Source organism: Alligator sinensis, unplaced genomic scaffold, assembly GCF_000455745.1.
Source record: "Alligator sinensis unplaced genomic scaffold, ASM45574v1 scaffold632_1, whole genome shotgun sequence".
NCBI lineage: Eukaryota > Metazoa > Chordata > Crocodylia > Alligatoridae > Alligator > Alligator sinensis.
The window spans coordinates 109340-122762 of NW_005842408.1; the positions used below are offsets into that span (position 1 = coordinate 109340).

Below are 13423 nucleotides of genomic sequence, written 5' to 3' on the forward strand. Positions count from 1 at the left end.
TCTTGCTGCATCATAGGCTAGGCGTGAAGCTCATCTCTAGGCCCCACAGGGGTGAGAAGTGCCTGAGTCCCTGCACAGCCGAGCCGGGCCGTCGGGAGCAGAGCTGCGGGGAAGTCCGTGTCTGTACGGAGGGCAGGGCACGGGCTGGCTGGGGGGCCTTAAGTGTGGGCAAGGCAGGGCTTGCAAGGGGTCTTGGACTGGGCATAGCAAGCCTTTCCATGCATGTTAGGTGTCTTTGCAGGGGGTGGCTAGAGGATTTGAATGGCCCCCGTGGTTTTCTTTGGCCTGGCCCTGCTGCTGTAGCCAGGGTCCTGGTCCCTGGGAGAAGCTAGCTATAGTACCATGTGCGGGGCAGTCACTTGCCTAAATGCCGCTCGAATGAAAGGCCCGGACAGGTGGTGGTGCCTGGTGCCACGTGTGCCCTCTTGTCTCCTCACCCGGGTGATCCACGTTCAAACTCCTGCCCTGCCACACTGCCTTCCCAAGTGACCAGGACCAACTCCATCTCCTCTTGTCTCTCGCCCTTCCTTGCCTCACAAGTGGATGGATGAGGGTTTGAGACATGTGCCGAGGCCCATGCTGGGCGGCTCTGTCCGAGTGCAAAGGTTAGTCTAGTCTGAACGATTGGGGCTGTGTTAAGGCTATTCCTGAGCTGCTATATGTAAGATCTGTGGTGCTCGCTGCGAGTGTGCATGTAGAGACTTTGCCCCAGTAGAAGCGCACGTACGTGTCTGTTCCCATTGTTACAGGGTGATGTGACCCAGGTCCGGCAACGGGAACGCGACTCTCTGCCTGCACCTCGCTGGCTTTCCCTGCAGCTTGGGACCTGACGTAGACCCTTGGCTGGGACAGTTTGGATAGGGGTGATCCTGTCTTTAGCTAGGTTTTGGACACCATAAAGTTTCAGGGGCATTTGGGTCGTTTGCACATAGGAACTCCTGGGCCATCATGTCTAGTCCCTTGTGTTCATGGACAGCCGCTCCTCCAGGAGGATCCACTCCAGCCCCACTCACACATGCAGCCACAAAGCACCTGATGGAAAAATACTATCAAGACATCACAGGGAGGAAGCAGGAGATGCGAGGGCAGCACCGATGCCCTGCCACTGCAGTAACCAGAAACCAGTTAGGTTAAAACACGCTTCAGTGATCGCCCAGGCCCAGAGGACCACTCCCATGGGTCCAGAGGAAGGCAGAACATCCCCATGATCCATGCAATACAGCGTGGGGGGGAGTCCTTCCCTCACCACAGGCTGGACCATCCTTTATGTAGCGATCACAGGGCATGTCTACATGTGCGCATTTAATGCACATTATCCCAATTTAAGACACATTAATGGTGCATTGCCTACATGTGCACATCCTTAATGTGCCTTAAATTGGCAATTCAAGGCTATGTGAGCCGAAATTTGATACCTGCATAAAGCAAGTATCAAATGTAGGCACAATTAAAGTGCAGATGCAGTGTGAGTCAATGGATACACACCGCATTAATGCACATTAGCACGTCTGCATGTGAGCTAATGCAACTTAGCTATTCACACCCAAAATTTAATGCGCCTTAATGCGCGTTAGTGTGCCGTGTGTAAATGGGAGCCTAAATCACCTTAAGTAAAGGCACATTTAGTTTAGGCATGTGTAAATACACATGTAGACACACCCACAGCACACGTGAATAGGAATCAAACAAAAAGTGTTATTGTGGAGCAGTAGGCAAGCCTCTGAAGACCCTTTGTCTGTCTCTGACTAACTGACTGCCACCGGAGGGGACATCTCATCTCAATTCCCAACCCTTCTATGCTAGGGAGTGTCTCTAAGTTGCATCTTTTATTACTATGCCTTGTAGAAAAGGGCCTTTGAAAACATTAGCCCTGTTTTGGGCCGGTGTCCAAACCCAATGAGGTTGAGTGACTGCGCAAGTCCCGCTTTGTGTTTGGGGATGAAGCTCTTGGTTTTGGTAAAGCCGCTGAAGCTGGACAAGGAGGAGGAATTCACACCAGCCCCTGTGCATCCCCACAAACTGACTGGTTTCCACTTGCCCGAGGTCCTGGGGTCTCAGGAGATCTCCCCTTGGAGTGCTATCTCCTAGCCGGGGGGCCGGGAGCACAGGAACATGCCTGCCCGGCTTCAGCAGCAAAGAGATGGAGCTTAGCACAGGGGAGGCTTCCCCAGCCAAGCGGTGGTTATACCTGGCAGTCACGTGGGCATAGACTGGCGTCCCTGGGTGGGGCTGTGTGCATTTTTTTGCACCCGTGTGGCTACAACTTGGGCCAGCCCAGCTCTGGGTTGAGCTGTTTGAATATTGTCTGGCCTCAGCTGTGAAGAACCCGCCTGCCCGGGCGGCATACCAGGGTGTTTGGGCGCCTCTTGGGGATGCAAAATGGGGACCTGAATCCCCCGGGGGGAGGAGGGGAGAGCTCTGACCACTAGGGCACTGCTGCCACCCCTCTGTCTCCTGGGCTGCAAGTGTGGCCTCCTGCCTCCCTTTGCTCCTGCCGTGTGTGCCTGACACGGGGAAGAAGCGTTGCGTGGTTCAAGCAACAGGGTTTGCGTGATCTGGGAAGACGTAAAAACGGTTTGCAGTTTGGCGTGGGAGAAAACAGGCAGTCAAAAACGGTCATTGCAGTTTGATCCAAATTTAATTTAAAAAACCCCAAAACAAAACCCCTCATCCAGTTCTGTGGCTGCAGCAGCGCGGCCCTGCTCCCAGGTTTGGGGGAAAGGCTGGATCTGGCTGGGGAGCGAGGCAGCCAAGCCGAATGGGGACCGGGCTAGGGACCTTTCTTCTGACCATGATTAGCTGGTTTGGCCTCGTGAGCCTCATGTACATGCACCAGAGAGGCACCTGGAAGGTGGCTGTGAGCTGGGGACGTGTGAGCTGGCCTCAGACTGCTCTTTAATGAACCTTATCCCTCTGCACGAGGCCTGGAGCACGAAGCAGGGAAATGCCACGTGTGTGCTTCAACCAGAGCAGAAAATGAGCAGGTGAAGGACTTGCCCGATGCCTGCAGCAAGTCAGTGGCAAGGACAGGATTAGAAACCTGAGGCCAGCTCCTCTTGGCAGTCCTGCTGGGCCCTCCTGGGAGAGCTGGAGGGAGCAAGCAAGGCAGGGGAGACACGTGCAAGGTGGGGAGAACAGCACCTGGTCCCTTGACACCTGCTTTGGCCCAAGTCGCCTGCATGACTGCGAAGAGCACTGACTTGCAAAGATCAGTTAAAAAAAAACACATTTCCCAGAAATGCATAAAACAGCCCAGGGTACGCTGCTGAGACCATTCTTCCTCTGAGCTCATTGCTTCCACTTCTGGAAAATAGGTTTTTAATGGGGAGGTAAAGAGCAGTCTCACCGCACTGCTGCAACATCGCTTAAACCCACAGCGCACGTGAGACTCCCTTTGTGGTCCTTGTCGGGGCAGAGCACACGGTGCAGCTTGGGGAGGTGGCCTGCCAGTCCCGACCAGTCCATCCCAGCTGCCAGCAGCCAGGGTCTACTGGGGCCAGGTGCTGGGAGCATGACGGTATTAGCCGAATGCCACCACGGCCTGAGTTAGGGCCGTGTCCTGCCTCTGCTGTGCCACGTAACGTGGAGAGAGTCTGGGTGCGGACGCTCAGTGGCAGGCGCGGGGTTGTGTCTACTTGTGGCGGGGGCCGCGAGTCCCTGAGTGAGTGTTTTCTCGTTGCTGTTGAACGCCAGGTTGATGTGCGCCGCCTCATCAGTCTCCACGGGGATCGCCGTGGCCTCGGAGAAGGTGGTTGTGTTCAGAGGGGGCCAGGCGGGGTCCCGGGACAGCGCGCGCCGCAGGCTCTGGTACCGGCTCTGGGACTGGTACCGGAAGCGGGTCTTCAGCCACATCCACAGGGCTCGGTTCTCAATGACGGCCTCCTGCACAGGGAAGCACCGACAGTCAAACCCCGGGGACTCAGGAACGGCTTCTCTGCCCCCCAGGACATAGCACCAACGGTGGGAATGCAGGGCAATCCCCATCCTGCCGAGACACCTCCCGCTTACAGCCCACGACAAACCCCTTCTTGCAATTTCTAAGCCTCCTGCCCGGTGCAGGCCCCTGCAGCCCTGCTGGCATCACAGGAGATTCCCATGTCGCGGCCGGTGGTAGATGCTACTTCAGGCCACGCTGGTGAGGGGCCACAGGGATGAGAGCCCTTTAAAGGCGTGGACACACCGTGTATACCCCTGCGCCGGTAGAATCGCCCCAGGAAACACAGGGCAAAACTCTACCAGAATGGGTCACACTGGCCTGAGTGTGGCGCGTCCGCTCCTATCCCGGGATAGTGTTTGCTCAGCGTAAGCAGGCTGTTACTGGCTCCCCACCACCTCGGGAAGAGGCCGTGTGCCAGCATCTCCCACACCAGGTGCTCCGGGATAAGTGGGGGTCTGACCACTCCGGATCTGGGTGCACTTTCTTCGGTGCACAACGCAGCGTATGTGACACGGGGTAAAAAACCCTGAACTGAGGAGGAAAATGCAAACGCTCCTCTGTCTGGGAAGCAGGTCCTGCATCCCCGTGCACCCCAGAGAGGAAGGAGCTGAAGCAGGCAGAGCCCAGCAGGGTCTGCCCCCGACCTTTTGGGGTCAGAGGTGGGTTGCTAATGCTAGTGGGTGCTGCTCTTCCAGGTGCTGGGGTCCGGCCCTTTCTGCTCGTGTCAGGAGTTAAGCGAGTGCCCTCACCTCTACAAGCAGACACGCAGCGAACGTGACGGCCAGCATGATCAGCATGGAGACCCTCCAGACGGGGGGCGTGCACACCAGCTGGGAGAAAGGCAAGAGGGGAGGCGGTCAGCGACACGTGGGCACCAAAAACACAAGTGGGATCCCGTGTCACCGGAGCACTGCGTCTTGTCCGACGGTAGGCGTCTGCTACTATCTGGTGAGCCGGCGCCGTGGGTCACCTTGTTACCTATGCTGAGGGCAGCTCTCCCAAACCCATTTTTAGGCCCCTATCAGAATTACCAACCACACCGTCCCTACCCACACTACCTTAACTTGGTACCTGGTGGCTGGTTCTTTAAAGTGCGGCAGTGTTTTGGGGGCTCGTAGCAACCCAGCTCCTTGGGCTTGCTCCCTGCCTGATCCAGCAGCTGCAGCTCGTGGAGGGACCCAGGCCCCAGAAACCCCGGCCAGATCATCCCACTCACAAACGTCCTAAAATCCCTCTTCGAATCGACTTGGCTTCCTGGCTCCCTGCTCCTTCTGAAGCCCACAGCCTTGCTCCAGGGGTGCCCAGTGTGTCCATGTCTGCTCTTATTCTGGGGTTGGCCTGCCCTCCCCGGGGAGCTCCCCTCCTCTCTGGGACCATTGCCCGTGCCCCTGGCCGTCCTTCTCTGCACCTGTGCTATGACACCCGCGTTGTGCCCAGATGCTGTGGGAGCGTCCCCGGCGCTCTCGCCAGCCCTGCCATTTGGGCAGTGGGTCTGGCAATATGGAGACTGGGCTGTAGGCAGCTAAACAAGGCTGTGAAGGGTCGCTGTGTTGGAGGGATGTGCAGAACCAAGTCTGTGTGATACCCCCCAGGAGCTGTTAGTCCCCGTGGCAAGAAACCTCCACTTTCAGAAGTGCTTCCAAGCCCGTGAAGGCTCACGCCGTCTGTCCGCTGTGATCCCAGCCCATTTGCAAGGAAAGGCAGTGAGCGCACCCCCTGGAATCGCACTTACATCGAAGATGGAGTAGACACCCTCCATGTCAGCAAACATCAGGAAGATGCAGACGCCCAGCTGCGCGGTCAGCGCGAGGACAAACTGGTCTGCGGGGACACGAGCAAGCAGAGAGCAGGTTGGGCCCAGGAGCCCCGGCCGGGCATCCCCCCGCCCTTCCCCGGGACACGCAGCGCAAGATTTCCACAGAGCGGTGAAGTACTTGGAGCAACAGAGGAATGAACGGAGGCAAATCTCCGCCTGGCCCAGTCCAGGGGCTGAGACAACCTTGCAGCTATAGATACTGAGGCAGGAAGGGAACGATCTGACCATCCAATTTGGCCTCTTGAGGGCCCTGCATGAAGCCCTGTAGCTTGGGAGCTATCCTGCCAGGGTGAAGCCTTGGTGCTATTGAAGTCAGAGGGGCCAGGACTTCACCCCACGTCTTAAAGGCGCCGAGAACACACTGCGTCCCTAACCCCTAGGTGAACTGTCCCTGTGGGCGAGTCCCTCGGTATTAGAAATGAAAACCTTATTTCTGATTTAAATGTCAAGCACCAGTGTCCGGCCATGGGACATGCCTTTGCCTGCCTATAAGTGCTGAGGGAGCATGGCAGTGTTGCTGCTTCACCTTCTCCAAGAGAAATCGCAGCGAAGTGGGGCTGGCAGGGAGCTCCAGGGCTCATCCGGTCCAACCCCCTGTGCAAATCACTCCAGACAAATCCCTCATCTAAACTCTTCACAAAACTGCCGTCAAATGCCTCCAGCCCAACAGCATAGATGGGTCAGCAGAGCCCCTTCGTGCAGGAGGAGCTGCTTTGCCTTTATTTTGGGGGGTCAGTCTGTGGGCTCGTCAGCTATTCATATCGGACCCTCATCACTGCTCTGGGCCTGGACTGGGCTCTGACTTCCGCCACTTTTAACCACTGAGATGAAGTCAAGCAGAAGCCCTGAATCCAAGTCTTCTGGGAGCTCAGTCTGGCAGCACAGCCGGGGAGATGGGGCTCTTGGGTGAGCCCCCAAAAGCAAGGGCAGGGCGAGGGTCTTGTATTAGCGCTGGCTCTTCTCTTCTGCATCTCAAGCAGATGAGCAGGCATCGCTGCCTGCCTGCTGACAGGGCACAGGCGGCTGCGGGTCTGTCATTTCTGCGGGCGTCCCAAGCTCAGGAACAACCCGCTGGTTTCTGCAGGGCCCGTCGGTGCAGCCCAGGCACCAAGCCAGGCTCCTTGTCGGGTCAGCTCACAAACCGCAGGCCCAGGTCTGGGGGGAGCTCCACTGGCCGGGATGATGGAGTGGGGCTGGTCCTGCTTGGGGCAGGGGGTTGGACTGGATGTGATCTCCTGAGCTCCCTTCAACCCTCCTTGTCTGCGATTGTATGACTCATTCTCCTGCACCCTGAGGTGCTTCCAAAAATCCCCCCACAAGCACCCAAAAATGGATGCAGCACCCTAGCACTGGGGTCCTGGACTGGGATGGTCTGGCCAGGGCAGCTTTAGCTGAGGCTTTCCCTAGTAGCTCCCAGACTTTGGGGCTGGCGATGCTGTGGCAGCTGCACAGGGCCCCGCGGGCTGTGCTCACAGCAATATTTGCAAAAAAACATATATATATATATATAGGGGGGGTGTATGGGGAGGTGTATATATGGATGTATGTGTGCGTGTGTGCGCGTGCATATATATGGATGTGTGCATGTGTGCGCGTGTGTATGGATGTGTGTACGTGTGTCTGTGTGTGTGTGTGTGTGTGTGTGCGCGCGCGCGCGTGCGTGTATGGATGGATGGGTGTGTGTGTGTGCATGTATGTGTGTATGTATGGATGCATGTGTATGTATGTGTGTGTGCATGTATGTGTGTGTGCATGGATGCATGTGTATGCATGTGTGTGTGTGTGCATGGATGCATGTGTGTGTGTGTGCATGGATGCATGTGTATGTATATGTGTGTGTATATGTATATATATATGTATGCATGTTTATGTAATGTGTGCACACACACACAACTTTACCTCCAACACTCTGCCAAGCAGCCCTTGTTGGTGCAACTTGGCAGATCAAAGCACACTTGGCCAGTTAAAGCATTAAAAACCCATTACTGCGTTCGCACCGCGTATCCGCGCCCCCGCTGTACTCACAGTTTGTGTACGCCGGCTGCCTGAACGGCTTGCCCTTGGAGACCACCAGCGCCACCGCGATGCAGTTGGTCGTGCTCAGCAGCCACACCGTGCTGTTCTCGTAGCTCTTGAAGCCGTTGGCCACCTCCTGCCCGAGGGTTGCGTTCCCCAACCTCCCGTTGAGGCTGCTGCTGGAGGAGGAATGGTTTGCCAGGCTTGTCTTTCCCGAGAGGCAGGCGCTGTAGGAGAGGGACCCCACGGTCAGCAAGGTCAGCTGCTCTGTCCCCTTTCAGCTAGAGCCTTCAGACCCTAGTGAACGAGTCCCCGGCAGCCCGGAGAGGGAGGTACAGGGAGTAAAAATGGCTTGGCTAAGCTGAGTGTGGCATTGCAGCACCATCACACCCCCACTGCCATGTGCCCTGCTGCCCTACCAGTGCCCGCATGCATGCCCAGACTGGCATCCTGATGCACTGACGTGGGATCATGGTGCACGTGCCAGACCATTTGGGCTGGGTCTGCTGCATGGTGTGTTTGCTTGGATTTCCTTGCAAGGTCTTGCAAGGTCCCTTCCAACCCCTGACAATCTCTGAATCTATCTATGAAACATTACCACCCCGATTCCCCAGTTAGATCCAGGTAAGCCAGTCCCACCATGTCTGCCCATGCAGGGCCATGGCAGACCTCTCTCACCTGGAGATATCCTCCTTGGAATACCAGGGCTGCTCCTGCACCACCAAAAAGCCACAGATCTGCAGGCCCAGGCTGAAGAGGATGTTGAGGACCAAGGAGAGCAGCAGCGGGGGGGAGACCAGCTGGCTCGGGGGCCGGTACGGGACCAGTTTGGGATAGGCACCATTCAAACTCACTGCACGGAGGACAAAGAGGCAGAGCTGCACTCGTCCACCCAGAACAACCTCCGCTTAGCAACGCAGCGTCTGCCGCGCAGGGTGCATTATGGCACAGCCAATAAACTAACTCTGTAGGGTAAGGGATGAAATAGCCAATACAATATTGGTCATATCGAACTAATTACTAGCATCTCGCGTCCAGGAAGATGTTGGAAACATCCCGATTCTCCTGTTCACCTGCCTACCTGGTTCATTGGGGTTCTCCCTAACTTACACGGGTGTCAAAGGGGTGTCCTGGCGCCGGAGTGGCAGAGCAAAGAGGGCGTCCTGATGACCCGATGCAAGGAGGAAACAGGGGATGAGGAAGCTGCTGATGTGTGTCACCAAGGGCCGTGGCTGGCCCTCCCCGGGCTGGTGCAATCAGGATGTGTCCCCAGCTGTGCAAAAAGGTGCTGCGTGCCCTGGCGCTCAGGGGAAGAAGTCCAACCCCACACACCTGGACTCGCTACTGTCCTTCTAGAGCTGTGCATCCACAGCTGGGCTGCAAGAGGCTGGGAGGCAAGTCTGTAATCCTGATCTTTCTGAGTCTGGGAAAATGCTGGCTGGAAAGATGCTGCCAGTGTCCACAGGAGCAAGATGCAGCAGAGCGCAGCGTGCCCATTACACTGCTCCTGCTCCCTTGGACTCCTACTTAAACGCACACGTGCACGGTCTGTGTGTTATTTGCTGTATCGTGCACTGCCAGGGGCTGCAGATCCCACGGCAAAGCCCTTCTCTCAGTGCAAGACTTATCATGAGGCTGGCACTAACTATACTCATGTTGGCTGAGTATAGCCAGAACAAGGGCTGTGAGTCCCCAAAGGGCCCTACCCAGCTTCCCCGAGCCTCCAGGCTGGAGCACTGCATGCAGGGATGCTGGCTGGTTGAACGAGATCGTAAACTGCAGTCACAGGGATTTAAATGTGCAGCAAGGACCCTTTCAGCACCGCTGAATTGCATTTGGACTAAGTGATCCCTAACACGAGCCTTTGCCCCACTAGCCGTGACTTACCGCCAGGCTTCTCTGCTCTCCCCGTTGGGCCTGGCTTCCCTGGCCTTGGGGACCTTCCTGCCTTGTGGAGTGAGCTGGAAGGGGTCCAAGTTTCCTTTCCACTTCATCCAGCTCCTCTGCATGATCCACTCTCCCAGCTCCTGAGAGCCCCGGCTGACCTGGAGACAAAGCCCAGCCCCAGGACCTCCCCTTTCCGCCTCCCGCAGACCGAGCCTGCACTGCTGACTGCAATGTTCCCTGCCCTCGGGGGTTTTCCTCTTCGACGTGCAGGATTAAGCACTTCCACGAGGGTGGGAATTAACTGAGACCCCTTCTCACGCATGCCTAGAAGGGACTTACTTGTGAGACCAATTACCGTGCTGATAGCCAGGTCTTGGAACAAAAACTGGTAGTTCCCAAAGGAGTTCAGTTGCTGAAAAGAGAAAGGCCAAGAAAATGAGTTTAAATCAGGCATTTGCCGAAGGCTTGTGTGTCTTTGGAAAGCTGCAGGATTTTCACGGGGCAGGTGCCCTGTAGCTGGCTCTGACGTCCCAGGGAAGCTGTTCCACCAGATAATGTGGGAACCTCCTAACAGAGCGTCCCATTGCTGTGCGCACACTCGTTCATCAGGCTAGCGCCCCCTCCAAGTGATTTGATCAGAGGTGCCGGTCTGAAGTAGCACGTGCTTTCTTTGCTGCCAGTGATTTTGGAACAGAAACCTGCCGCTAGGCCATTCTGGCTTTCTTTTAACGCCGGGCTAGGCAGCCTCTCCCCTCTTCTGCACAGCTAGGTTTTGTCTTCCGCCCCCGGTCTCTGCCTCTGCCCTCTCTGAAACAGCCACCTGCCCCTTGCTTCGGTGCATAGGTTTGCCCTGTTCAGCTGCAGTGCTGCGTGCAAGCTTCCTAGCTTTATCTCGGCCATTCCCTTAAGGGAGCAGCATTTTGCCGATTTCTCAGGAGCGAGCTCCGGGTCGCAGAGCCGTACCCAATAGAGCAGGAGCACACCGAGGTACTGGATGATGCTGTACAGCGCCATGTACTTGAACATGCAGAGCGAGGTGACGAGGGCGGCACGGCCTTCCCTGCGCAGGGGAGAGGAAAGACGGAGGGCGTTAAGAGACCTGCGCGTCTGCCCGGCTGGGAAGGGAATTCACAAATGCCTCAGCAGCTGCACCGGGACCCGATCTTGCTGCCCCTCGCTCAAAAGAGCAGCAAGTATAACTGGAGAAGCCAATAGCAATGCGCGTGTGAGCAGAGATGCACCCGGGAATGAGTGTTGGGAGATGGGGCGGGAATCCGGTCTGTGCTCACCTTGGACAGGATTACCTAGTGGTTATCATCAGGCACACTGAAAATGCAGTGGGGGTCATTGCAGACTCTTCCCTTCGCTTTCCAAATCCAGGGGGGACCTCGCCTGCCTCAGCTGTGCCATGCCAAGGCCCCGGCTGTTTTCCAGCCCAGACAAATAGCCTGTGGACTTCAAGAGCAAACCCAGAACTGTCCAGGTTTATTTCATGGGAGCATGGGGGGGAGGGAGGACAGCATGCTGAGTGGTCAGAGCAGTGGGCGAGGACCCAGGTGCTTTCCCTAGCTTTGCCCCTGGCTCACTGTGTCATGAAGGGACATCTCTTCTTGCTCCTGCTCAGCTGCGGGAGACCTCCCAGCATCTACCGCAGCGAAAAGCCCCTCAGACCTAGAGCTGCTCTTTCAGACAGGAACCGTGCAGACAGCCCTCTCGGAGGCGCTGCTGGGTGCCGATGCTCAGGGTTGTAGGGAGGTCCGCTCTGCCTGACCCCGGTGTGCGGAGGGGAGAGGCGGTTGTGCACGTACCTGATCAGCTGGGGCACGCACTCAATGGTGGGGGTTCGGGTGGTGAAAGGCGAAGCCACCGATGCCTCCTCCTCCGACAGCGAGATCCCGGCGTGCGCCACTTTCAAGGCCTGCAAGGCAGGTGCCTGTTTGGGACCCGCGTGCCAGCGATGCCTGCCAACCGCTCGTCCAGCCTGCACACCCATGAACCCGCAGGGACTCCCGGGGCCAGGAAGCAACAGGGGTCACACCCCCTGGGCTTCCTTCACCCTCCGGTGCTTCTGGTTTCCAGTGCCGGAAGGAGCGGAGAGTCAGAGTAGCATCAGCTTTGGCCAGTGCCGCGCTGCTGGGGCACCTGAAGCAGCCAGTGCCAGCCCCATGCCAGTGCTGCTGCCCGCTGCCGCAACACAGGCTCCTCCTTGGGTGCAGCTGCTGCCATCGGCACAGGGGTGACAGTAGCGGGGTGGGAGGGGGCTGTTTTGTGCAATAGAAAGCAAAGGCCCTGACCGTTCCCCACTCCCTGAAAGTGCACGGCGCTGCTGAAAGCTCTGTTTGGGACAGCTAGCCACCTGCACCCCCAGCTGCCTGTCCCACCAGCCCTGCAAGTGCTGGGGAAAAACCCGCTGAAAGACCGAGGGTGTTGCCCCATTGTCTTGGGCCAGGAGATGGGTGGTTTCCAGGGGCTCACATTTGCACAGCCTGGGCAAGGGTCCCCTTGAAGGTCAGGGCCTGTGTCAGCCTCTGTCTCCAGGCCTGTTAACCCCCGGCACTGCATTCACTCAGAAAAGCCCCTGGGAACGGGCTGGCACTCACCCCACAGTCGTTGGCTCCATCTCCACACATGCCCACGTAGTAACTGCAAAACAAGGCGGCGCGCCTGTCAGTGCTGGGTCCCGCGAGCCCTGTCTCCTGGCGTGGGATTTAGTCGTGAAAGGTGCATGGGTGCAAGCTGCTTTGGGTGACTAAGCCCTGGTGTGGTCCCAAGCGAGGTTTGCTCTGCTGTGTCCACACTGAAGAGTTTCTGAAGTTCCCCCTCAGTCCTACTAGCTTGGGTGCAGTTTGCTGAGTGCTGCGGGCGGTAGGAGACCAGTGCGGCCCCTTGTTCCTACTGTTGGGCTCGCTTGTGTGTGTACTGGGACTTGACGACAGAGTGCCCGTGGGTCAAGCAGTCTGAATACCCAGCCTCTGCGGGGCTGTAACACGGCAGATGCCCCAGAGCCATGCAAAAGTTGGGCTGACAGGGCCCTCGGGACGCCACATCTAGTGCAGCCCTGCCCAGAGCCAGCCCAGCGACAGGGATCCTACAGCCTCGCTGCACGGCCTGTTCCAGGGCTGAACCACTCTCGGAGTGAGGAAGTTCGTCCTAACCTCCACCCTAGGTCTCTTGTCGCAGTTTCAGCTCATCCCTCCATGTCCAGAGCCCTGGGATTATGGCAGCGGTGAATCACCTGCCTCTCTAAAACCACCCTTTTTGTACATGGAGACTCTTACTAAATCCCTCTTACCATCCACTGCCCTGAGCTAAAGACTCCCAGTTCCTACCACCTGTTAAATCAAGTTTCCTAGAGCTCTCCTGTGGCTTTGCTCTTCCCAGCTCTGGAGGTGCGGGACCCAAAACTGGACAGAGCGAGTGCTCCAGGTGAGGCCTCACCAGCACTGAAGAGTCCCTGGGACTTGCATATGACCCTCCTGGATTAGCAGGATGCTACCAGCCTTTTTAGGAATAGGATGACACTATTGACTCGTATTCAGCTTGCAATCCCCTCTAACCCTCAGGCCCTCGGCAGCGGTGCTGCAGCCCAGCCTCACTACCCATTTAGCGTTTGTGCCTCTGAACGCTTCCTCCTCCACGCAGGACTCTGCATGCATCCTACAAACGGTTTAATGCTCACAGGGAACTTACCCCAGCTTCTGAAACTCTTCCACGAGGCTGGATTTCTGAACAGGAGACATCCTAGCAAAGACGGTGCCATTCAGCAG

General features: G+C 57.1%; 1 protein-coding gene across 1 annotated transcript in view; it reads right to left on the reverse strand.

The window, feature by feature from the left end:
• Positions 1-2625: 2625 nt before the first annotated feature.
• LOC102385782 (probable cation-transporting ATPase 13A4) overlaps positions 2626-13423 on the reverse strand; it is a 42660-nt gene continuing 31862 nt past the window's right edge. Inside the window, exons 22-31 of the mRNA XM_006029972.3 lie at positions 13347-13423; positions 12257-12299; positions 11465-11574; positions 10620-10716; positions 9996-10068; positions 8448-8622; positions 7779-7996; positions 5670-5758; positions 4687-4767; positions 2626-3882 (exon numbers count right to left, since the gene is read on the reverse strand). The exon at positions 13347-13423 is cut by the window's right edge and continues 1 nt beyond it. Of these exons, the coding sequence (XP_006030034.3) occupies positions 3547-3882; positions 4687-4767; positions 5670-5758; positions 7779-7996; positions 8448-8622; positions 9996-10068; positions 10620-10716; positions 11465-11574; positions 12257-12299; positions 13347-13423 (1299 nt within the window). The 3' untranslated portion in view covers positions 2626-3546. The remainder of the gene's footprint in view (positions 3883-4686; positions 4768-5669; positions 5759-7778; positions 7997-8447; positions 8623-9995; positions 10069-10619; positions 10717-11464; positions 11575-12256; positions 12300-13346) is intronic.